Source organism: Maniola jurtina, chromosome 22, assembly GCF_905333055.1.
Source record: "Maniola jurtina chromosome 22, ilManJurt1.1, whole genome shotgun sequence".
NCBI lineage: Eukaryota > Metazoa > Arthropoda > Insecta > Lepidoptera > Nymphalidae > Maniola > Maniola jurtina.
In genome coordinates this window covers 3,506,159-3,531,311 of record NC_060050.1, presented here as the reverse complement: position 1 = coordinate 3,531,311, position 25,153 = coordinate 3,506,159, and the positions used below count along the sequence as shown (strand labels likewise).

Genomic DNA, 25,153 nt, shown 5'->3' with positions numbered 1-25,153 from the left:
CTTAGATTTCTTTGCATTTGGAAGTAAATTGTTAGCAATAAATCAGAGAGTGACCTGTGATATGGCATTACATATAGTATACATTGTCAAAAATTATAATATTAAAGCTGTGCGTATTGCGTGAGGAATAGGTTGCAAGAGAGTTGCAACTTGCAGGGTTTGATGCATGCGCTATTGCCAGCAAACATGAGACATATTTTTATCTACAGGCAACGTCTGAGTAGGTAACGCATACGTCTAACGCAAGTTGAAATGTACCAGTGTATTTAGTTAGACCTATCGACAAGTTTGGAGTTGGGTGCAGTCTAAATGTGGCCCGTGTGTTTAGACTGTCAGTTTCTGTCAGTTTCACGTGTCGTCCCCCGCACTTCACCACCCCGCTTGCACAAATCGAGACAGCACGAAATTTTCAAGATTTCTGGGTGTAATTTCTGGTTTTCGTAGTTCCCACACAATTATAACAATATAAAATATATAACGATAATTTTTTTACTACATAATATTCATTAAATTTTCTAGGTCTGTGGTTTTTCCAAATTTCATTAAATTGCTCCATTGTCTAGAAAAACGAGCACAAAGTTGGGCCTTTTTTTAAAGAAAAATACAAATCTTTGAGCCCCTGTAATTTTAAAACTACATATTATTAGAAAAATCTAAAACACCACAGACACAGATATTAGTTTCTAGACTATGTCTGCAAAATTTCATGGACTTTGGTTGCTTAATATTCAAATGAAATGGGAACTACGATTGTATGGAGTAAGTGATGGAGAGAGTCCTGTTAATTATTATAGTTTACAATAAAATACCAAAAGCAATTAGGTAGAGAACCTTATTGCCATTAAGGCTTACCTAAATGGTGGCTAATGGAAAAGTGCTGCTTAGTGAGGTGAAAAAAAAAAAACAAAAAAAATTGAATGTCTTTAGGCGCTATTTGGGTGGTACTTAGCTGATGGCTAATGTAAGTAAGTTACTTACATTAGCCATCTTAGTTTACTTGTCCAAGACCTCTAAAATGGACGTTAGATTCGATGTTATTTTCCTGTTGTAGGTACGTAGGTACCTGGGTACCTAAGTATCTAATCAGTATCAAATCTAAGTATAATTGATTCAATACACGTTCCTATGTCATCGGAGGTAAGGAGAACCTTAGATATTATGGTTTGTTCTAAGGACATAGGAAAACTTCGAGTTGTTAGGTGAGTTACAATACTTACAATAACAAAAAGGTATAGATAGGCTTTTCGTTGTTTTCTGATGATATACTTAGTTACTTAGTTTGTACTTACCTACCTACCTAGCCTATAGGTAAGTAACTATAAGTAGGATTGCTTAGTGCGATGTATTTATTGATTTAGACGCGTCGTCGTGGGCGTGGCGAAGAAAGATTGAGTTAGTCATGAAGTTGAGGCCAGGCGCGAAAAATAATGGTACCTAAGTAGGTACATTAAATACTAAATAAGTAGGTCTGTACTCTGTAGATACTTAGAAAATTTAATTAGGAAGGTATGCATTGGTAGGTAATATATCAAAAATTAAGTAAGTAAGTACCTAATGTAGACGGTGCCTACTGCCTACCTAGGTACTTAAAGATAGACTAGTTGAGCATTTAAAATTTTAATTTCTGACGAAGTAGGTATGTAGGTCATAATCAGTGGCGTGCACAAGTTTGAAGTTAGGGTAAGCATTTATGTAAGTAATAAAAGTAAGATAATATAGTAAGATACAAGTTACAACTACTTAGTATCCTATGAATTAGGTATAGTAAGATACCTAAGTACAACTACTTAGTATCCTACTTGTAATAAATCAATGCTTATTTTTCATCGCTCGCTTCCTAGTGCACACTAATGGTCCTGCCAAAGTTCAGGTAGGTGGAGTCAATTCAGATTTAGACTACATTATAATAATTAATTAATCTATGGTCATTAGATACCTACTTCCTCTGGTGAAAGGATTCTTCGAGTAAGTACCTATCTATGCATTACTTCATAGAACTACCATGCAGATGGATGATGCGAAAAAAATATCCTTGGAAAATGTTCCCAGATAGGTGTCGTAATGGCATTTCAAATTAGCATCAATCAATACCTACAGGTGTGAGCCACACCCTCGCACGCCAGACGCTCATAGCTCAGCGTCTGATCGCACATTAACGGTGTTGCAACAATTAAAAACCTTTACGCGAACCTACAAAACCACAACACGCAGGCACAAAACTGGCGAACTCCCAACCTACTACTTATTATATTCTATGAGCGCAAGCTATAAACGTATTCCCGAACATATCACGTGCGAGACTACTACCAATTTCAACCAATCAGAGCGCGACAATTCAACTTAATAGTCTAAGCCACGCCCAATCACGTAACCGCCTATTACAGTCCGTGTAACGACGCAGGCTTTTAACTTCGCGATGACGTCCGATCGATTCGCGTCTCTTTCCTTTTAGTACCTCCATCCCTGTCTAATCCACGAAAAGCTACGGGACCTAGACACAGTAGACCGAGTGAATAAAGTCGCGTTTGGCGCGTGCTTTGTCTGAGGTCTCAGTTGCACGTCCGAGGTCGAAGGAGGGGGTCGTGCAACTGTTTTCGATAATCGGCCGCGCGTTCCGTACGTGAAAATCGGCCAGTACCCGACCGGTCACGTCTGCGTAAAAACGGATATATGCCCAGAATATTTATTAAGTGGGTGGCTGTGCGTGACTTCTCTCCAGTGAATAGGTTATAGCTTGTAGCTGCCCACGTAAATCGGTCGCGAAATAGGACGGCTTGTTTTGTTTGCTAACTGAAAACGTTTGCGGCTGAAACTGTTGACTGTTCGTGTGGATTTTTTGCGGCACCGAGTTCGCCGAAAATGTGCGTTCTATTTTCAAACTAATATTAAAGACTCTATCGATACTACAGTGAAGACTTTTATTTAAATAATGGAATAAGTAGAAACTAATTCATGCTCCGAACTTCTCATTTTGAAGCTTGTGTGTTTGAAAATGGAATAATCAGGTTTTAAAATTTCGAACGTTAAAATTTCGTTTTTAAAATGAGTGTGACAGCGCGGGAAAGGACTGTCAAAGACTAAAAGTTTAACAGACAGATACGATAAAGTGATAATGTTGCCATACCAAGCGGTTGCAATGGACTACGTGGCCTCAGGGTTCCACCACCACCAGCGGGCCGGCGGGTTGCCCGTCATGGGCCTGCCAGGCCCCGGGCCGGGCCTCAACCCGGGCCTGAACCCGGCCTTCACCCATTCCTGGTTCGTACAGTCAAGCCCGGATATCTGTCGGCAGCAACAAGCATCCAACCAATCGCATCTCGAACCTGGGCACGTTTCATTTTTTCTTTTATTATATTTTTCTTTTTAGTTATAGTGTTTCTTCTTCTTACAACCAAGTCTCTATATTTGCTCGTATTTCTAGTTTCTGCTGAGGCACCTTTTCTTCCTTTCTTTTTCTTCTTTTCTTACTTTCTAATAAAAGTCCATTAACTTATGGACAGTTCCATTTTGGCATAATAGATATCATGAAGTACTGAACCACAGTCATACGGTTATATTTTTAATTCAAGTAGCAAGCTACCTTCTTGCTCTATGCAAGAGTTCTATAAAATCATTAATAAAATTCGCGCTCGCTTCGCTTATGAGGAATGAATTGCAGTGCAGGTGATAGGTAGCTAGGTATAAGGGCCTCAAACCTAGCTACTTGAAAAACATATTTTAGAAATATGAGCAAATTAGGTCTTGTGTTAAAAAGCATTTTTTAAATTATTTTTGCGTCTTATTTATTTTGAATGCTTTATTTAATGTGCTTGTATAGATTTATGGAGAATTGATGTTGTTCGTTGAAAATAATTACCTATTTCTATCTTAACATATCTTAGGGCCTGTTTCACAACTTCCAGATAAACTTTATCTAGTGAATAAAGACGTTATGGCAGTTTTTGTATATCCATTAGATAAACTTTATTGGATGGTTGTAAAACAGGTCCTTAATCTATTAAATTTAGCAAGCTCTACTAAGGTATATTAATGCGGTGTCATTTCGTTCTATCATCAGAAATGTTCAAAATTTCAAACCTTAGCCATGCATAGTATAAGAAATGATGATTGATGAAGTAAAATGTTTCGTGCGAGTACCTAGATGGAATGTCGACGGACATAAGGATATTTAGGATATACCTAATATTAAAAGCTATCATCATTCCTTTCAGCTAAATTATTTCAGCCATTATGGCCTAAGGAGTAATAATAAACAAAAATCCAAACTTTTATATTTGTAATAAGTAGATATTATTAGAAATGGGATTATCTCAATTTTTCTACGTGCTCTAGGGCTATTAGTAATAATTATTCTTACAATTTTTTTCTATTCCAGCTCATAATATAAAACATGTGAATTGTTGATTCACTGTGGTGTTCACTCACTAAATCCTTTACCCTAATTCAGGTTCTAGCGCGGATGTTCACCACACGATTCGTGATATCACGAATCTTTGCCGAATCCCGATAGTGAAGCCGTACTCTAATCATTTACACGAAAACTTTTTAACGTCCGTAAAAAAAGCGTCTAAATAGATCAAATGTACTTATTACCAAGTAGGTATGTTCACACGACAACGCTTTTTAACGTTTACAGATACTTGGGAATACATTAATTGTTCTATTTGGACGCCTTTTTAACGGACGTTAAAAAGCTAGTGTAAATGAGGCCTAACAAAATGTGCCACTCACTACGAAATCGACCGATTTCACACATTACCTAGCTCTTGTATACCTACTTGCCTAGTTTACGATTTATTATATTATGAAATAAAGGTTGGTAATGAAAAAGCAACTAAACAACATAATAAAGTTTTTATTAAGAGTGCCCGAGTCAGCAAAATTGCTCAAAATTGTGGCCGATTTGTATCTCAACGACATTGTCTTACTGGTTCTAAGCATGATCGTTTCCAAACCGTCTCAACAAGACGGCGAAGCATTATTAAGTACCTAGGTATTGCGTAGATTACACTTATTATTGTAGTCACAAAAAATATGGTCCAAGATCCCACTGCCGCCAGACGTTCCTTATTTTCTGAAAAAAAAAAATGTGTGGGATAGAGTAGTAGGTATGTACCTACAGTTAATGCAAATTTTTTAACAATTTTACTTAACAGGGCTCTCTCCATCACTCGTTTCATACAATCGTAGTTCCAATTTCATTTGAATATTAAGCAACCAAAGTCCATGAAATTTTGCAGACATATTCTAGAAACTAATATCTGTGTCTGTGGTGTTTTAGATTTTTCTAAAAATATGTAGTTTTAAAATTACAGGGGCTCAAAGATTTGTATGTAAGTTTTTAAGACCGCGTAACTTTGAAACCGAATATTTTAACAGAAATCTGTAATCACTATTCACCTTTTTTTTTACGTTCGATGACTTTTTATCTCACTTCAAATATATATCTCAAACAGGACGTCCAAGCTTTTCTTTTTACTGATATTTTTCCTATAAATTCAAAATATCCCAACACGTTATCAGCACGAAGCTCTTGGGAAAAATCATAAGTGGAAAAGTGGTGTTAATTGTCCAGTTTTGCTATATTTGTTGCTGTGTGTTGATATGTTGTTAAGTTTTTTTTTGTAAGACAATTTAGTTTAAAGGGGGATGTTGGAACTGGCTGTAAACTAAATTGTTTATATTTAAACTTATTCTTTTTCTAAAATCCTTTTGTTTTACGTTCGATGACTTTTTATCTCACTTCAAATATATATCTCAAACAGGACGTCCAAGCTTTTCTTTTTACTGATATTTTTCCTATAACTTCAAAATATCCCAACAATTTTAGACATGTTTTTATTGTAATATCAATAGTGTTTCATAGAGAAAAATTATGAAAACATTCAGTATTTTCACCTTCATCATTACCAGATTTTGTAAGTTGATGCCTCTTACAATACCTAATGTATTTTTTTTCGTTCGAATCCCTTAATACTTAGACAGTAATTGAATCACTATTCACTAAATACGTAGGTGTAGATAAGACAGGAAGTAATATCCATTACAGATTTAACTTTGATAAATTTATAATTCGCTTACTTTGACATCTTTATATAAAACCATTCTTTTTGTTACTTATTAAAGTCATAAACAAAAGACGTTCTCGACGAGATGAAATACCAAGGTTAAAAAGATTTTCCGTATAAAACAACTATTTAAAGTTATAGCCGCTGGGCCATGACCCCATCACAAAAGCGGGAGCTTAGTGTGACTAAGTAGTGATTAGAACCAAATACCTACCTAGACATGTTTTGCGCGATTCGTGAATTATAGCTTGACATCACACTAATATTATAAAGGTGAAAGTTTGTAAGTGTGTGTGTGTGTGTGTGCGTGTGTGTGTATGTTTGTTACTCCTTCACGCTAAAGCTACAGGACGGATCGGCCTGAAATTTAGAATGGAGATAGATTATACTCTGGATTAGCACATAGGCTACTTTTTATCCCGGAAAATCAAAGAGTTCCCACGGGATTTCAAAAAACTTAAATCCACGCGGACGAAGTCGCGGGCATCATCTAGTACTTAATATTTCTAAGGGCAAACATAGCCAAGGCCAAAGTCCACAAAGTTTATCAGAATTTCCGATCTACTGCAATTAAGGTTTATTGTATACTGAGAGCCTAAGTAACCGGTTCGTCCTTCAATCACGTCGCAACAGAGCACCAGATCGATGTGATTTTCTCGCATAGGTAAAGTTAAAGACCTGGAAAATGACATAGACTACTTTTTAATCCCGGAAAATAAAAGAGTTTAAATCCCCTTCCAAAGGGAATTTTAAACATCTAAATCCACGTGGATGAAATTGTAGGCATCAGCTAGTGTTAAACATACACACGGTAAAAGGCAGTGGCGTGCAGATAAAAGAGGCATAATAGCACTGCTTACCCTTGTTGTAATGGTTCAATGCTGATTTTCAATATAATTTACCACACAGTAAGTTCCTGCCTATTGAATGCCTACTCCGACTCTAAATCCTGTGCATGCCTCTGGTAACACGTTATAGTGAGATTTAAAAAAAAATGAGATAATGCATATTGCCTTACAAAAAACATAAATGCCTAAATGTTTGTCAGGTCGTCATATATCTAGATTATGACGTAATCTCTTCTTTAAAAAATCGGATGAATTCTTGGACAATTATTTTAAAACGTTGTTTTCTATTCAACAATATAAATCAATGTTTTAAGTTCAAACGTTTCGTCAGCACAAAATCCAACGGTAACGCTAATTTAACTAAATCGTAGCCCAGAGGATAAACTAACTTTATTTAAAGCAACAACTACAATGAGTGGAGTTACGTAAATTAAGATTTTTATCATGTCATGACTCGTGGACAATACCGAGCTATTTATTTTTGTTTTGATCACGCAACTAACCTATAATGATACATTAAAAAACCTATTTTATGTGCCTAATGTTGTTTTGAGGATAACATTATACATACAGCCCGGCTAGCATGGGCAGTGATAAAAATTATATCCACTGATTTTTATGACTTCAGCCCGGCTAGCATAAAAATTATATCCCCGATTATATCCACTGATTTCTATGACATCTGTGGATATAATCGGGGGATATAATTTTTATCTACTGCCCATGCTAGCCGGGCAGGTGTGGATTTTTTCTTGTTAGAATAGAATAGAATAGATTTTTATTCAAATAGACTTTTACAAGTGCTTTTGAATCGTCAAATAATTTACCACCTGTTAGGGTTCCGTACCCGAACAGTGGCTATTACTGACCCTCCGCTGTTCGTTAGTTCGTCTGTCAGTAGATGTATTGTATCTCGTAAACCATAATACTTAAGTAGAGAGAGTTGAGATTTCCACAGAATGTTTATTTCTATTACCGCTATAACAAAAAAAAAAAAAAATTAAAATGGGCCGCCATGAAAAAAAATTTATATGCCTACCTAAGTATTTTAATTACTTTATTTTTAAGTTAAAAAATTGAAAAAAAATCTTTTATCGCCTTGTGACGTCATTGATCGCTTTTCATACAGCGTGACGTTATTTATTTAATCAAATATGTGAAAAATAAAGAAAAATCATGGTTTTTATTTTATTATTCTCTTTAATAATGAATTCTAGCCCCTTAAACTACTACTATACAAAACATCACAATATTCATATTTTACTAGCCGATGCCCGCGACTTCGCCCGCGTGGATTTAGGTTTTTCGAAACCCCGTTGGAACTCATTGATTTTCCGGGATAAAAAGTAACCTATGTCCTAGGATATTATCTACCTCCATTCCAAACAGCCAAATCCGTCTGGTAGTTTTTACGTGAAGGAGTAACAAACATACATACACACACACACATACAAACTTTCGCCTTTATAATATTAGTGTGATTTACCCTAAAACTGCTACCGATTATTACCTATAATAAGTAAGTATATTGATCACTAGTGCTACAAGACGTAGCACCTAATCTGTACTTCGTAGAGAGTTTAAGAACTCCACATTTTTTTAAAATCTTTTATTTGCAGGTTTTTACGTTTCTGTATGTCCTAAATATTAGTTCCCTACATTAAGTCGATTAATCAATCAATCAGCCTGTTTGCGTCCACTGTTGGACATAGGCCTTCCGAAAAGCGCGCCACCCACCCACATTAAGTAGGTAGGTATGTGGTGCAAAATTAGCAATTTGCCACCACATCAGTCCAGTAGACTAGTTGGCACACATCGACGCGTTTTTTACATATGCAAGGCACACGCACCTACACGTATACCTACCGTAATCTTTCATCGCCAGCCATGCGGCAAATTACTAATTAGGTTCTCAACATTTTAGAAATCTAAGTGGTAATTGATTTCTTGGCTGTCCTAGATCGATCTGAAAACGGGAAATAGATCAGGTACCTTAGACAAAAAAAAAACCGGCCAAGTGCGAGTCAGACTCACACAACGAGGGTTCCGTACTCGGGGTATTTTTTCGACCTTTTGCAAGATAAATCAAAAACTGCGCATAAAAATAAATAAAAATCTGTTGTAGAACCTACAAGGAAAGTCCTTTCATATCATACCCGACTTGGTATGCTTAGTTATCTTACTTTGAGAATAGAAAATACCTACTACGTAATTATCTATTATTATTTGTTCATGAACATATTTAAAAAAAATTGTGATGTTACCACAAATTCATTGTTTTCCGATTATTTTCCTTTACTTGTATAAGCAAACCTACCTGCCATGATTCTAGGTTTAGGGGAAGTAGGTACTTAAACACCTTATAGGTTTTCTTGACAGACATGACAGACGGAGCGACACACAGACAAACACACAACGAATTGACCCTATAAGGGTTTCCCCTTTTGAGATACGGAACCCTAAAAATCTAAGGTCGTAACATGTGACGTGTCCAGTGTGCCGAATTTCAGTGTACCTAAGGTCTGAATTTCGGGTAGCATTATTTATAATAGTTGGGTCGGATTGGAGAAAACTATTTTAACCAAGTTTTAACCATATTAGCTCTAGATGACATCCCACCTGAATTCGTCATTACATACTTATACTTAGATCACTCTGTAAGATTGTGTTCATGCTCACAAGTCATAGACTAGAAAATCCCCGTCTCTCTATTATTATTTCGAAACAAAAGTAATATAATTTGCATACCTACTATTATCGCTGAATCATGTTCTGTCTCAGTAATTTGTCGTTTTCCCAGAATCGTATTTTTTTAATGATCTATTAAATTTAACGAACTTGAGCTGTATTTACATTTCTAAAGTGGCTCCAAATATACTTTACTACATTTAGATTTAAGTGAAGAGTTATGATAAAACCTAGCGGTAAGTCTAGAATTCGTCACAACTCACAACCACACAATGTTTGTCTTTGTATTAGGTATTTAATTACTCAATCCTACTAATATTAGGTATAGCTAAATGTGAAAGTGTGTTGGTTTGTCTTTTAATCACGCCGCAACGGAGCAACGCGACGGATCAACCTGCAATGACCATGAAAAAAAAATCTTTTTACATGGATTTAAGTAGTTCAAGATCTGCACGTCTAACATGCGCCCACGAGGATATTTTGTCGACACATTGACTCATGTTATCTCTATGAATAACAATAACCTCTGAAGAGTAACGGGTTATCTTTTTACCCCGAAAAATCTAAGAGTTCCCGGAGTTTTTATAAAACCTAGTAAATCTAGGCGGACGAAATCGCAAAGCATTACCTACCTATAATATAATAATTCATATTTGTAAAATATTTCCAAAAAAAAAAATAGGAGCATTAAGCGCAATTCACACCTCTTGAGGTAGATACCTACCTACTATTAACAGTGAAATGTTTTTGTTCATACTTACCTAGGCGATGTCTTTATAGGTAAATAGCTACTTCTACTGAACGTACTACAAGCCAGTTTATACAAACAAGTTAATTATACTACCGTTTAAAAGTTATTTTAAGGAGACACTATAAAAAATCCAAAACACTTTTTGTAACCCGAACTTTACCTTTTGGTATACCGAAATCTAAAATCTTTTGACTCAATCTATAGAGCCCTTTTACACTTCATCAAAATTTCTTTATAAAAAAAAAGCTTTTGAAACGAGGATAAAAAGTCAAAAAGTGCTCCACATCCGTTGTCTAAGCTATTTTGATTGGAAAATAAAGGCCGTGACTAAATGGTTCTACGTACATGAATTTGATGATAGATAGAGGGAATTCCTTTGATTTTCTGAATGATGAAAGTTGGAACTATATAAAAAAAAAAAAAATAATAGGTACTTTTTAGGTAGGCTACTACCTAGGTAGTAGGTACCATAGAGCCTACCTAAAAAGTGCCTATTTTTTTAAAGAAATACATGAAATTGCTCTCTGTTTTTGGTCATTTTAAAGAATAGAGAAAGAGTCTGTGAAGGTCAGAGTTCGTTATTTATAAAAATTGAAAGTTTCCCTCCGCATTGCCCCCAACACGGAGATGAACGATCAGCGACTATGAAGTTTGGATCATTGTGGCTTTGGCAGATACTCGTAGGTAATAGCTAACAAAGGTGTACAAAACCTTCCGTCAAAGTATAAAATGTATTTTTTTTTCAATGTTTTGGCTTTTGCGGCGCTCGCACTTCACATAGCAGAATATAATAAATAAAATAAAAGTATTATTGCACAAGTAAGTAACGATCTTCTTTCTTTTGATGATTCACAATTTGAACTTTTGATACTGAAGTTCTAAAGAGTGTTCGAGTGTTTTTAACCACTGGCTCAGGTCTTCAGCCAGGATGTCCTTCTCTATCCCACTTTCCTTCTTCCTAGTATCTCCTAGTAGATAAATAATCAGGTAATTTTATCGTAATATGTCATAATATTTAGGACCCCGAAACATTTCAGCTAGATAGGTACTACTAGGTATTAGATAGGTAACGTTAATTAGTAATCTATAGGTTTTCTAGACAGACACGACAGACGGATAGACAGACAGATTACCTACAGATGACGAATATTAGAAGTATCACAAGTAAACCAGCCTTCTAACAATCATTAGGTAGAGATTAACTGACACAACAATAGTTTAGAATGAAAATAAATTAAGCAACTTTAAACTCTAAGCCTTAGTATTAATGTCTACGAATTTTCAACTTGAATAAAAATCTGCTACGGATTTAAAAATGATCGCCGGCCCTTTTCGAATATATGGATCTATTACGTTTTGTCTTGTATTATTTTTGTGGTTTCTCTACAGGATGTTGTAATTTTGACGTCAATAAAATTAATCAGTTAGGTTTTTCCTTGAGTAATGTGATTCAAAAGACCTACATTATGAAGTAATTAGCTAAATTGATTAATTTAAAAATATTCATTAAAATGTCATAGTCGGTATGACGGTTAAGGTAAAACATTTGAAAACTATTTACCGCAGGAAAACTTAATAGCAGGGCGAACAGTAATAAATAAAATAAAAGTGGACCCTGCCTATAAATTTTAAGGGTTAGCACATACAGTAGGTATACAGTACAGACGGACTGAAGTTAATAGCCTTTTTACCTAACAAGATATTTTTTTAGATAACAGTTTATAGATGTATTTTTTTAGATAACAATTTCAACTCACTTCATGCGCAACATTGATATACGGTTGAAATTGAAATACCAAATGCGGAGTAGTTTTAAAATCGCGCGGCGCACTTGGACAACCCGGCCTTGTGTATAAGGTAATATCAGATGCGATTGTCTCGTTTTGTCTATCACTTTTGATTAGTTTCGTGTTTAGACGTTTCATTTCGAGTGAAATATGCCGAATGAAAGACAGAAATTTGAGCAAAAAAGGTCTGGTAACACCATTAATGATGCCAACTCGCCCGCAAAAATCACAGATATTGGTTTATGATTTTTGATTTTAATTGTTTTTTTTTTGATTGTCTGTGCTTGTACTATGAATATTCAAGAGAGTTTTCTCTACATCCTGTAGAGCACGGTAGTCAGTTCAATCAGCGAGCAACCGCTGAATCACGGTAATTCGTCGCGCCTTCTGTCCATTGGAGTTTTTGTATCGACAGATCGAGCCTTAACACTTTCAACTAGAACATGTTAGAAAATAACCGAGAAAAAATATTAGTCGTAACTCGTAATACTTATGACCAAATCGTTCGTTTATTGACGAGAATATTGCTTTTTATTTCGTGGTAGGTATACCTACATTTAATAATAAAATAATCATTTTTTACTGTGGTCCTAATTCGTTTACCCATATTCGCAATAAAGAAAGGTTTGATTTGATTTGGTCGTACAAAACCAATTAGCTACAGAAATTTAACAGGCCTTAGGTAAATAAAATTTTATCAATTTTAATAATGTAATTCTAAACCTTTGCACTTTGCATGCCTTGCATCAAAATGCCATGATACCTACTTATAAAAAATTTGTGACTGTTTTCAACTAAGAGTACAGGTAACTTTTATGATTATAAAAAGGCACCTGCACCAAACCTCAAATCCAAACCGCAGACGTACCAAATTGATGCACTTTTTTGAAACATCGATTTCTTAACTTTTATTCGGTTTTATATCCAATAATCGTTTTGTAATGTAGGGTAATCGATGCTTGGAATTACCAGTTGCAGTAAAAGTTTCATAACGATGATTTGGAATAACATGTTCTGATTGTTAAGATGTTTTACTTCCTCTTGGTTGGTTTCCGTACTAAGATTGTTTTAGACGTGTTTGGTGTTGTGGTCTTGTTTATGCCGGGACTTTCACGAGGTTAAAGCTCTTTTTTTTTGGGATAAAAAGTACCTTTCTCCATCTACAGGATGTAAGATATCCTTGTGCCAAAATTTCATTAAGATCGGTTCAAAAGTTCAAATTAGGTACTTATGCGTACCTGCCGTTAACTTAGAATACGGGCCGCGGCTATAACAGCTTAAAAACTTATGCTTATCTAAGACTTGAAAGTAAACAAAAACTTCACTTGTTTTCTCAAAGACTACTAAGTACTTAGGTTTCCATCGTTTCCATATAAAAATTCGCAATTAACCGTTTATGTTTTTAACCCCCGACTCAAAAAGAGGGGTGTTATAAGTTTGACGTGTGTATCTGTGTAGGTATCTGTCAGTGACATCGTAGCTCCTAAACTAATGAACCGATTTTAATTTAGTTTTTTTTTTTGTTTGAAAGGTAGCTTGATCGAGAGTGTTCTTAGCTATAATCCAAGAAAATCGGTTCAGCCGTTTGAAAGTTATCAGCTCTTTTCTAGTTACTGTAACCTTCACTTGTCGGGGGTGTTATAAATTTTTAATTTATACTTGTAGTTTATTCGAACAATTAATTTGTCAAACTTGGCATTTCGGAGCTGGAATATTTTTTATAAAAGTTCAAGTAAGTATAATGAGATTTAAGTAGGTAGTTGTATAATTTACATTTTTATGATCCCGCAATCGTCGTTTACGCTGACAATATCGTGGAATGCGAAGCTATCGGGGCTACACATCTATTCTTTGCTTACAACAAGAAACAACAGAGCTAAGGGTGTGCGCAGACTTTAGTTTACTTCCCAAATACCTTCTCTAGAACCTGAGAGTTCACCATAATATTTTCAAAGCTGTGTGAAGTCTGCCAATCTGCACTTAGCCATTATAGTACCTTGTGGTCAAAACCTCTCTCATTTTAAATGGAGACCCGTTCGGCCGGCCATGTGTTAAAATAATGATGTTGATGGGGAATCTATTAGGCCGTGCTAATAAAGAAAAAAAACCGGCCAAGTGCGAGTCAGACTCGCGCACTGAGGGTTCCGTACTCGGTTATTTTTTCCAATATTTTGCACGATAAATCAAAAACTATTAGGTATATAAAAAATTAAATAAAAATCTGTTTTAGAATGTACAGGTAAAGCCCTTTCATATGATATCCCACTTGGTATAGTTATCTTATTTTCAAAATTGAAACATATTTTAATTTTTTTTTTTTTTGAATGATGTAACCACAAATTCGCGGTTTTCAGATTTATTCCTGTACTTGTGCTATAAGACCTACCTACCTACCAAATTTCATGACTCTAGGTCAACGGGAAGTACCCTATAGGTTTCTTGACAGACACAACGGACAGACAGACAACAAAGTGATCCTGTAAGGGTTCCGTTTTTCTTTTTGAGGTACGGAACCCTAATATTCCTAAATGTAATGGAAATTCCGATAGTGACTGGGTGACTATCAATCAAGCGGGACCAGTCGGGATTAGCGAGACAAGTGTCCCGTAAATGATGCATCATTTCCCCTTTACCTCATCAACGCACTTTTGTACGGTGACCCCTGTTGTTTTAATTCTTTCTTTTAGGGTTGAATTGGCATTGAAATAGGGTGAGGGGGTCATTATTTGGTATGTTGTGGTAGGTATGTAGGGATTTTATGTGATGGTGACAATATTTTTGTCACCATGTACCGATTCAATGGCGTTTTATTTCCTTTTTACGGTTCCGTACCTGAAATGGAAAAAGGAACCCTTTAAACCCCCAACCCAAAAAGAGGGGTGTTTGACGTGTGTATCTGTGTATCTGTCTATGGCATCGTAGTTCCTAAACTGATGAATCAATTTTAATTTAGTTTTTTTCGTCTGAAAGGCGGATTGATCGAGAGTGTTCTTAGCTATAATCCAAGAAAATCGTTCAGCTGCTTGAAAATTATCAGCTCTTTTCTAGTTACTGTAACCTTCATTTCTCGGGGGTGTTATAAATTTTTATTTACACTTGTTATTAATATTACTTCTGATGAGTTTTTCATTTACCGCACTCAAAAGATAAAGAAGAAACAAGATCATCATCTAGTAGGCGAATCATCTAGTAGTCGATAAAGATAAAGCAAGCACAGTGAAGTTAAATTGTAAGTTTCCAGACAAAAATACGGGAAAAATTCTCTCCCGCCCCGGGCGCAATCAGCCGTCCCTTCAGTCGATTATTGCAAATAACTATTATTTCCTTCACCTTTCAATTGGCAGAATGTGGCCCCAACGGTTCTCTTTGTATTGCTAATTTTACCAGCGCTAGTTTTCTCTATTTAGGGACTCTTAAGGAACTGGAATTCGCTAACTCGATTCGACATTTTAATTCAATGGACTAAATAAAAGGGCTTTAGAATTTATTTAGAGTTAACCGATTGAGTTTATGTAGAATTTTATGCACTATCAAAATGTGATTTGAATAACAACAAAAATCCGGGTTAAGATAGTAAAAAGTGCAGACTATGGATCTTTCCGACTAATCAAATCAGCAACTCTTTATCAAATGTTAAAACGCCTAACGTGGATCTTGCATGAAATAGTTAAATGTGACGTCATAAAGATTTGATGTGCTTTTTTAGTGCAATCGATAATTTAAAATAGATAGTTATTAAACTTACAAGTTAAAACTAACAGAAGACATATAATTTATTTTGGTAGACCCTGTATTTAATAATCACTAAGAAATAATTTCTTTTTGTCATGGGCAACATGCATCCCTATTAAGTACTTAGTTAAATAGGCCAATATTCACCAATTTTCAATTTTTGCTTAGTTTAAAATTTTTTTAAATGAAATTTACCTGATTTTGACGGCATCACAACAAAGTTATTCAATTTCATAGAAAAAATCAAATTTATTATTTTACTTTTTATTTGCATTTTGTTTTTAAACAAACAAAAGGCACCAAAGTATTCGTTAATGACATGCACCTAAAACCTCACTTGACCATTTCAAATCACAGCCACCACAGATGGGACCACGTTATACCCAAGATCGCAATTTTATTCATCACAAACTATCCACAGCAAATCCCAGTTTATTGCATTTATGAATGAAACAATTTTCCAGTTTCGCTACAGTTTTGGCGGGCAATTTGCTAAGCGGCCAGCAACCATTAGTCATGCTTGTATCGACGCGTCGGGCAGATTGGCTATTTTTTGTCCATGAACGTCGGATCAGTACCCATTGGGGTGTAATATGGATAGAAACATGTGAGGTATATGAGGGTTTTAGGAATATCATTAGTCATTATAAAGCTCTATTATCCTTATTCATACTAATATCGTGATAACCTATCCTAGTGGGTAAGAGGTCTGTCTCCTATTCGGAAGATTGGGGGTTTGATCCCAGGCGCGCACCTCTAACTTTTCTTAGGTAATATTCTAGAAACGGATATGTGACATAAAATAATTTTCATCTTGGAAAAATCAAAGTTTTTCCATGGGAATTAAAAACACCGAAATCCACCTGGACTAAGTTGTGGATATCAACTAGTAAATCTACCTTAGTTATAATGCTAGATATTAAAAACAAAAGTATAAAAGTTTGTCTGGAAGAAATTGTTTCGAGCAATTTGTATGCTTTTAAATTTAAATTCAAATGTTTGTTTTATATAAATCAACTTAGGGTTCTTGACATGATATTTCATGATTACTTACCAACGATTGGGAAAACAGACTGATTCTTAGCAGTTAATTAATTTAAAACGGTTAAAAGTTGTGCTCGTGTTTCATTTAGTAATTTTCTTGATATAGGTATTAAAAAGACAAGATTGCTTTCTTTTGTGAATTTTCTATATAACGTTTGAGATGAGTAAGTTATTTTGTGTTCTGTATTCCTACTTAAAGTGTAAAATTAAGTTAAGTAAGTTGAAGTACGTACAAAAAACAGCTTGGCAAGTGGCGCGTGCGTTGATGTAAACTTGAAGTTTTTTGAACATTATTACAATTTGATATAATTTAGTCATTACTTTGATGTATCATCATAAAAGAGGTGACGCGCGACAAAAGGATTGATGCAGAATTCAAATATTGCACAAAAACTGCTTATTCCATTAAGAATGTTTCATTAAAATAAGGCGCTTAGCAGATGGAGCAACTTCCGTTGAAGAAGTTGTTAAAAGTTTCGTTTAAAAGTTGCCAGTTGCTACAATGGAATAGCCCGGGTTATGGTTACTGCAATTTTATGGCAATTAGCTGAGTTGCTCAATCTACGTACAGTATGACGATTGATATCGAAGTAACAGCATTTGTTTTCATTTTATTTTTATCAGCTACGTCGCCGCCGTTGACGTAGCTGATACAAATTTGACAGTTGCTATTTGCGGCAATCAGAAACTAGCTTAGTCATCGATTGCAGCAACTGAAAACTGTTGTTGATCACTGGAACTCTCAACTCAAGTTGCTAAGTGTGTGAAGTATATGTAAACAGCCAGTTGCTGTAGTTCCATTGAGGTATATATATATGTAAACAGCTAGTTGCAATAGTTGCTTCATCTGAAAAGCACCTAAGGTGACGCTTGAAATTGTTTCTTTCACGGTCTGGGATTTTTTATCTGTCACCGACTGAAAAATCTAATTATTCTGCATAAAATCAAGAGATTGGCCGAGATCTGTTATACTATTTTTTTTGCGACTGAGTTTTTTTTTACTAAATTTAGTAATATTGAGTCATTTTGTATAATTTAGTTCCGCCATTGCATCCGGTACAGTATCGAAAAGATAAATATTAGAAGTAGAATCCATTCAAACATTTAAAGCCGAAAGTGTGACTGTCTGTCTGCTAGCTTTTGTCGGACCATCAGTCTAACCCCTTTTGTGAAATTTGGTATAGAGATAAGTTACTTCTCGAGTACGGATATTGGCTACTTCTTATCCCAAAAAATCGAAGATTACACCCTCAGCCGATTTACCTCACCAATCGAGCATCTCCGACTTTGGCTGTAGCACTAAAATGCGATTTGTTAGAAATAAATTACTATGGATACATTTGGAAAGGGATAAATTACTTGCCCATCAGAATGAATACCAAGCAATTTGGACTTATCGTTGAGGAGTTATGGCTGATTAATTTAAAAGTAGCTCAACTAGTCCAGCCCTAGATTGTCCGTACAGCAATTAAGCCATTAGTTTTCGTTGTACGCTAAAAAAATTGTTGTATTTTTAGTATTCTTCACATTTCTCTATAAATAAATCGCTAACACTGTAAATCAAATGTCACTTAAAGTCACCTTTAAAACTTAATTATTATTATTACTAGTTAAAGTAACTTGGATAAGTAAGTGCCTACGTTTAAATTTGAGGTATAAGCTATAAGATGGCTATAAGCATTTAAACTTAGGAAATTTACGGAATTTGTAAGGTAGGTAAGCGTAACTGATATAGCTAATTGAAATGTACCTGATAATTACGTCAATTTATACTAAACAAGCATTCAATCAACGTCTTAGCACCCTACTTGGTATTCCGCGCCCGTTGCAAAGGAAAATTGGATATGACGTGATTATTAAAGTCCGCCTAAAGAGCCGGCAATTTGGCCAGTGCGCAAATCGTTAGTCCCAATGGACAGGGCAGTTCGGCTTTATTTATTTTTGTCCAGAATTCTAACGTAAATGCACCACTGTGTACCTATGTGTAGATAGATACCTAGCGTATGGGAATTGTAAATCTTTAAGAAATACACTATATAATTATTTTTGACTTTTAAATTGGTCAACCCATTGCCGGTCCACTACTGAGTACATTATGTAAGATATAATATTATGGAGAAACGTGTTTTCGAGTTTGGTATTTTAAAAACTATGAAATCTGGTACTAACGGTAGGTACAGGTCTCCTATCGTAATGAGAAGGGTTTAGGCCACATTCCACCACGCTGGTCAAATGCGGAATGGTAAAGCCTTGAAAATATTATGGAGAACTCTCATGCATAGATAGATAGATAGAAACACTTTATTGCACACAAAAACACATGTAAAGGATAACAACACAGTAAGAAGAAAATAGAAAAAAACAATTGTGTGCAAAGGCGGCCTTATTGCTTGGAGCAATCTCTACCAGGCAACCTTTTACCAAGTATAATAAATGCATGTAGATTTACCATTAAAAAAAGTGGTATTTAATTGCGAACGCACATAATAAACTCTGTGGTGTGTGCCCGGATCGAACCTCCGACCTCCCGAATATTAGGCGTACATCTTAACCACTGGGCTATCATGGCGTTACATGCTGTCCCGTTATTAAAGGCAGCGGATGCCCTTTCTATTGTCTATCTTGTGTAGAGTTCTGTGGTAAGAACCTACTTAGGTATACCTAAGTATCTACCTATGCTTCTTTTTTTACGACTAGACTTACTTAGGTATCTTATCTAAATGTTAACTAGTCTAACACCGTTTTAACCTATGCTGTTAATACACTTCTACAGTTAGGTACAGTAATACTAAAGTACATGTACCTAACAGAGTGATGTCATAACGAGGTGGATCTTGATAAACTTTATCAGACTGCGAGGAATTCTGTGGGTGCGGGTTAAATATTCACGGGCATTTTTATTTTTGCGTTAGTTACTTACACAAAAAAAAATAAAAGACCAATTGCAAAATTCATACAACATTTTACATGAAATCAATTTGAAGCGTCTATATGTACAAACATATTATCTGTATCTAAATGTAAATGTTATATCTGTATGTAAAAACAAAAACCATAGGGGTTCCACTACCTAATTTTAATCGCCAAGATTTTTATTTGAAGATATCACTATTAAAAGACCACCACCACCATCCACCACCATTGTCACCATTTTTATATTTTGAGGTTGTAAGTTTTGACGATAAATGTAAACCAATTTAGCATTTTACCAGAAGAAAATTAATAAAGAGCGTCATAGACTTATACTATAAATCTTTATATAAAGTCTTAGAGACATTTATTTTCTTAAAGATAAGTCTTATAGAAAGGTCAAAAAATGATAAAAAGCTGTGGAAATTTAAATTTTAATCCATACTAATATCTGTGCTAATATTATACACTAGCCGATGCCCGCGACTTCGCCCGCGTGGATTTAGGTTTTTGAAATCCCGTGGGAACTCTTTGATTTTCCGGGATAAAAAGTAGCCTATGTGCTAATCCAGGATATTATCTATCTCCATTCTAAATTTCAGCCAAATCCGTCCAGTAGTTTTTGCGTGAACGCGCGTAGTGTAGAGTAACAAACATACACACACACACACACACACACACACATACAAACTTTCGCCTTTATAATATTAGTGTGATGCAGAATTGTCTCTCTGTCTGTCTGTCTGCTAGCTTTTCACGGCCCATCCGTTTAATTTTTCCCTGACGAACGGTAAAGAGATAGGTTGCATTCCGGGTAAGGAACTTTAAAAGTTACGAGGTCATTCGGAAATTCGCCGAGTCATACCACCCTCATCACAGGGGTGCAGATGAAACGGCTGCCCCGGGAGACCGAACCCGGATAGAATAGTTTTGATCCTGATCTTTAATAGTTATCCAGGATATCTTCCTGTACTGTACTGTAGTGCCTAATGTCCGACGCACACCTACATAGTGGAGTCAAGCCGCAGCTCTTTGTCTCAAAAAATTAAATTAAGCTTTAATTATTTTATCATACGGTTGAAATTGGAGCAATGAAAATGAAATATGAGGAGACTCAAAGCACCATGCGCCGCCGCCGCTTATACCTAAGTAAATAAACAAAGATTCATGTAACACATCAACAACAATTATAATACCACGACCATGCGACTAAGTAAGTCGAAAATAGAAATATCGACAAGTCGAAATCGTCAAATTAATCGTGTTAGTAATAATTATGACATTAAATCATGAGATAAGCTTAAAATCATTAAGCAAAAATTATAGAGAACTTGTGAGTTTTAAAATTGTAAAGCTTTTTAAGTTTTTTCTTTTACGTATTTTTATAATTTTATATCATCTTAAGTGATGCATCTAGCTACGTAATGATAGGTTTCACATTTGTTTAGAATAGCCTACTTTATGATTTTTCTCCGTACCTACATAAAAAATAAAACTCTAAAATTAGTAAAAAGTAAGATTCTAATCGTTAAATAAATACAGACAAACTGAACACTTTTTTAAACCACCTAAAAACAGATGTCTTAAAAAGACACGAAAGGTAAAAACGTTACAGTCACGTTATCAAACCTATTTTTTGTCATTTTGCTAAGCGAAATGACAATAAGACAGCGTTGTGACCAATTTATGATAGACCACGGCGCGGCGTTTTGTCACAGTACAAGAAAATGCGAAGAAAATAAAAAAACTAGAGATGGACTATTTCACAAGTACATAACATGTGTAAAATCACATGAAAAGCCTTTTCATTTGTTACACTTGCTACTTTACTTAAAGTAGCTTGTGAAAAATTACGAAGCAAAATTTCACAAAGTTTGAATTAGTTGTTAGATTTAGTTCCGCTTTATTGTTTAAATAGGTATAACGCGTGCACCAGAGCTAAGAGTTAAACAATTGTTCATAAGTTATGTATTATTATTAGTTGTAATATTTATTATATTTAGCAATAAAGATGTTAAAAAAACTGTAAGCCATATTCCACGGAAAACGAATTTTCACCTGTGAAATATTATCATTAGTCATACCTACTAATATAGCAAACGATTGTGAGTGCAAAACTCGAAAAATCACTTTCCGTGAAAAGTAGCATGTGAAATCAGTGTGAAGAAAACTAATACTTTAACAAATTAAAATGATTTCAAAGTCATAAGCCCATCTCTGCAAGAAACTGAATGAATGACCGACTGAACCTGACCTGACGACGTGACCTTTCTGGTCACGCGTATCAATCGTGTTTGACACGGCCGCGGTGGGCGATGATCTTTAGATTTTTTGTTTAAAAAAAAATACTACGCAACGTACCTACCTACAGCAGATTAGAGCACAGAGCTCTAAAGTCTAAAGCTCTTAGTAATACATACACGACAAGTGTTATAGGTAGATATAATAAAAGTAGACTAGGTACCTAGGCAGGTAGGTATGTCAAGATTTTTTTTACTAAGTATTCCTAATCCATAAAAAAGTGAAAGTTCAATAAAAATCAGTTCAATAAATTTTTTGTTATCATAAAACAGTCGGATAAACAGATCTAAAAGTACAGCAAAAAACTGTTAGATTGTAACTTACCTATCTTGCCTTCATTTGAAAGAGGACAAGAATTTAGTGCGACTATAATAATTAACTGTGTAATTATACTGCAATTGCTTAGTAAATACAATATGGCATAATATTACATACAGTAAACGAACATTTGAAAAGAGCAACCGCTGAGTTTCTTGCTGGTTCTTCTCGGTAGCAATGGCATTCAAAACCAGTGGTAAATTCTTATGACGATTCAAAAGCACTTTTAAAAGTTTTATTTGAATAAAAATCTTTCTGTTCTATTCTACACGGCACATTACCTACCTAGCCAGTTTATGGACATCCTTACAAGATGCCTATGTCCAAGTGGACTTACATCGGTTGCAATGACAACCACGACCACGATGATTCGAACTTGAGTACCAGTAGGGCTTGTCAAGTATTCGTCAACCTCCTAATTAACAAGTGTAAATTAAAAATTTATAACACCCCCGACAAGTGAAGGTTACAGTAACTAGAAAAGAGCTGATAACTTTCAAACGGCTGAACCGATTTTCTTGGATTATAGCTAAGAACACTCTCGATCAAGCCAAGCCACCTTTCAAACAAAAAAAAAATTAAAATTGGTTCACTCGTTTAGGCGCTACGATGCCACAGACAGATACACAGATACACACGTCAAATTTATAACACCCGTCTTTTTGGGTCGGGGGTTAAAAAAAATGACCTATAACTTCAAGTAGGTAGGTATCTATTGTCATTCTCATTACCACAAAACATTGTCATATTCTTCTAGCGCCATACAATCATTTAAGGAAAAATAAAAACAAAAATTTTAAATTACCAACATATTATAATAATGTGCTTAAGTAGGTATTTCCTTTTCTTAACCACTACAACAATGGTTCGATGACTAATACCTACTACAAGGATCTTGATTAACAATTGCCTAAAATTACGACATCAATAATTCCATAGTTTTGTATGACTGCATTTGAATTTCAAGCCAAACATATTATATTGTATGCGATTATGTCCTTATTACCTTATAAATACATAATCTTGTAATTTGCAATCAAAAATGGCGGTGATCATTATGATATTCTGTATTTAGGAATTCTATGAAATAATACACCTACTATGGGGATTGTATTTATTTTTGTATGTAAAGAGTAAAACTTCAGATTCCTAAAATGCTCTTAATATTTACCGATTAATCAAAAATCTAAAGGAAGATTAGGTACAGAATACAAACAAAAAAATGAAACAGAATTTAAAAAAAATCATTTTTTTTTGTATTTCAAAGTTTTCCAGTTTATCCCCTAAAATTTAGTACTCAGAGCACTAGGTAAGTTTGCTATAAACGCTTAGTAGGTTACATTATTCCTAAATTATTAAATTATTGCTAAATTCAAATGTACAAAATCGATTTGAACGCGTTTGAGGCCGCTTTCAAAAGTTAAATGACTCACATTATATTTTCTTGTTATCATAAGATTTTATTCAATAAAAACAATGATTTTTTGCTCTACCTATCTACGAGCTAAACCGCTAGACTTCACTTGGTACCTGCTTAGTAGTAAAAATTCACTTTCGGTGAAAATTTTGTCTTACTAAAAAATCTTTCTTAGCGAAAATTCTCTCTTGGTGAAAATTCTTTCTTAGTGAATATTCTTTCTGGGTGAAACTTCACGTTAGGTATAGATAGAACATGCAGGATCTTTTGTACATTTTTTGGCCCATTAGTTTTTAAGTTGTAGATTGATATCAGTCAGTTCATCCTTTTATGTTACGTATGTAAAGAAATAAATGCATCAAAAAATTTCGAAAAACTAACCCGTTAATAAGTCAGTGGGTACAATTTACCCACACATATTATTATTATCAACGAAAACGATCGTTTGTTATATCAATAATCTCGAGGCGTAATAAGCCGATGACATTTTCATTTCCGATGTCAAATAGTAACAGCACAGGGACACCCCAATGAGTGTGCCCTTCGAATAAATATTCCGGCGCTAGATCGTTTAGCTAATATATCCCGAGTTTAATTATGTTGGTATTAGGTGATATTTAATAATAATACACATATACGGCAAAAATAAGTAGATAATCTATACATATAATAAAATTGTAGAAAAGTGGTGTCTGTACAATGGAAATATATAAAAAAAAGTAGCAGGGGTTGTTATTATATCGATGCCGAACCCGAAATTGTAATTAATTTTTTTTTGTCTGTTTGTCTGTGTGTTTGTGCACGCTAATATCAGAAACGGCTTATTCGATTTAGATACGGTTTTCATTAATATATTGTAGTAAGCTTCACTTAACATTTAATGTTTATTTCATGTCAATCGGTTCATAAATAAAAAAGTTATGTCAATTTAAAGAATCACGGCGAACATTTTTAAAGTACAGAGTACGTACTACACGCCTCGCGCCTGAGCGTCCGTGGCTATATAAAGCGCGCTGATTCCACGCGAACGAAGTCGCGGGCACAGCTAGTATAATACTAAATTTCCTATACCATATCTAAAATGAAGACTTAAAACAGACTATGAAACTTGGTTAATTTTGAAGAGCGCGCGATTTATTTTACTTTCATGTGTTTTTTTTTTGTTTTTTTCTGTCTCACTCATCACCGAGCACGACTTATATGGATGTATTATGAACATCAAATGTCTATGGTAGATAGGTATAATAGGTACCATTGGTGATACCATTGGTGAATTAGTAAAAGGATTC

At 34.9% G+C, this 25,153-nt stretch overlaps 1 protein-coding gene across 2 annotated transcripts in view; it reads left to right on the top strand.

Moving 5' to 3' along the window:
* Window positions 1–2,567: 2,567 nt before the first annotated feature.
* LOC123876759 (protein trachealess) overlaps window positions 2,568–25,153 on the top strand; it is an 87,970-nt gene continuing 65,384 nt past the window's right edge. The window contains exon 1 of one of the 2 annotated variants that reach the window (XM_045923117.1): window positions 2,568–3,327. In XM_045923117.1, the coding sequence (XP_045779073.1) occupies window positions 3,113–3,327 (215 nt within the window). In that variant the 5' untranslated portion in view covers window positions 2,568–3,112. Of the gene's footprint in view, window positions 3,328–22,902; window positions 22,907–25,153 lie in introns of those variants that run through there. The other variant, XM_045923118.1, reaches the window with a different exon arrangement.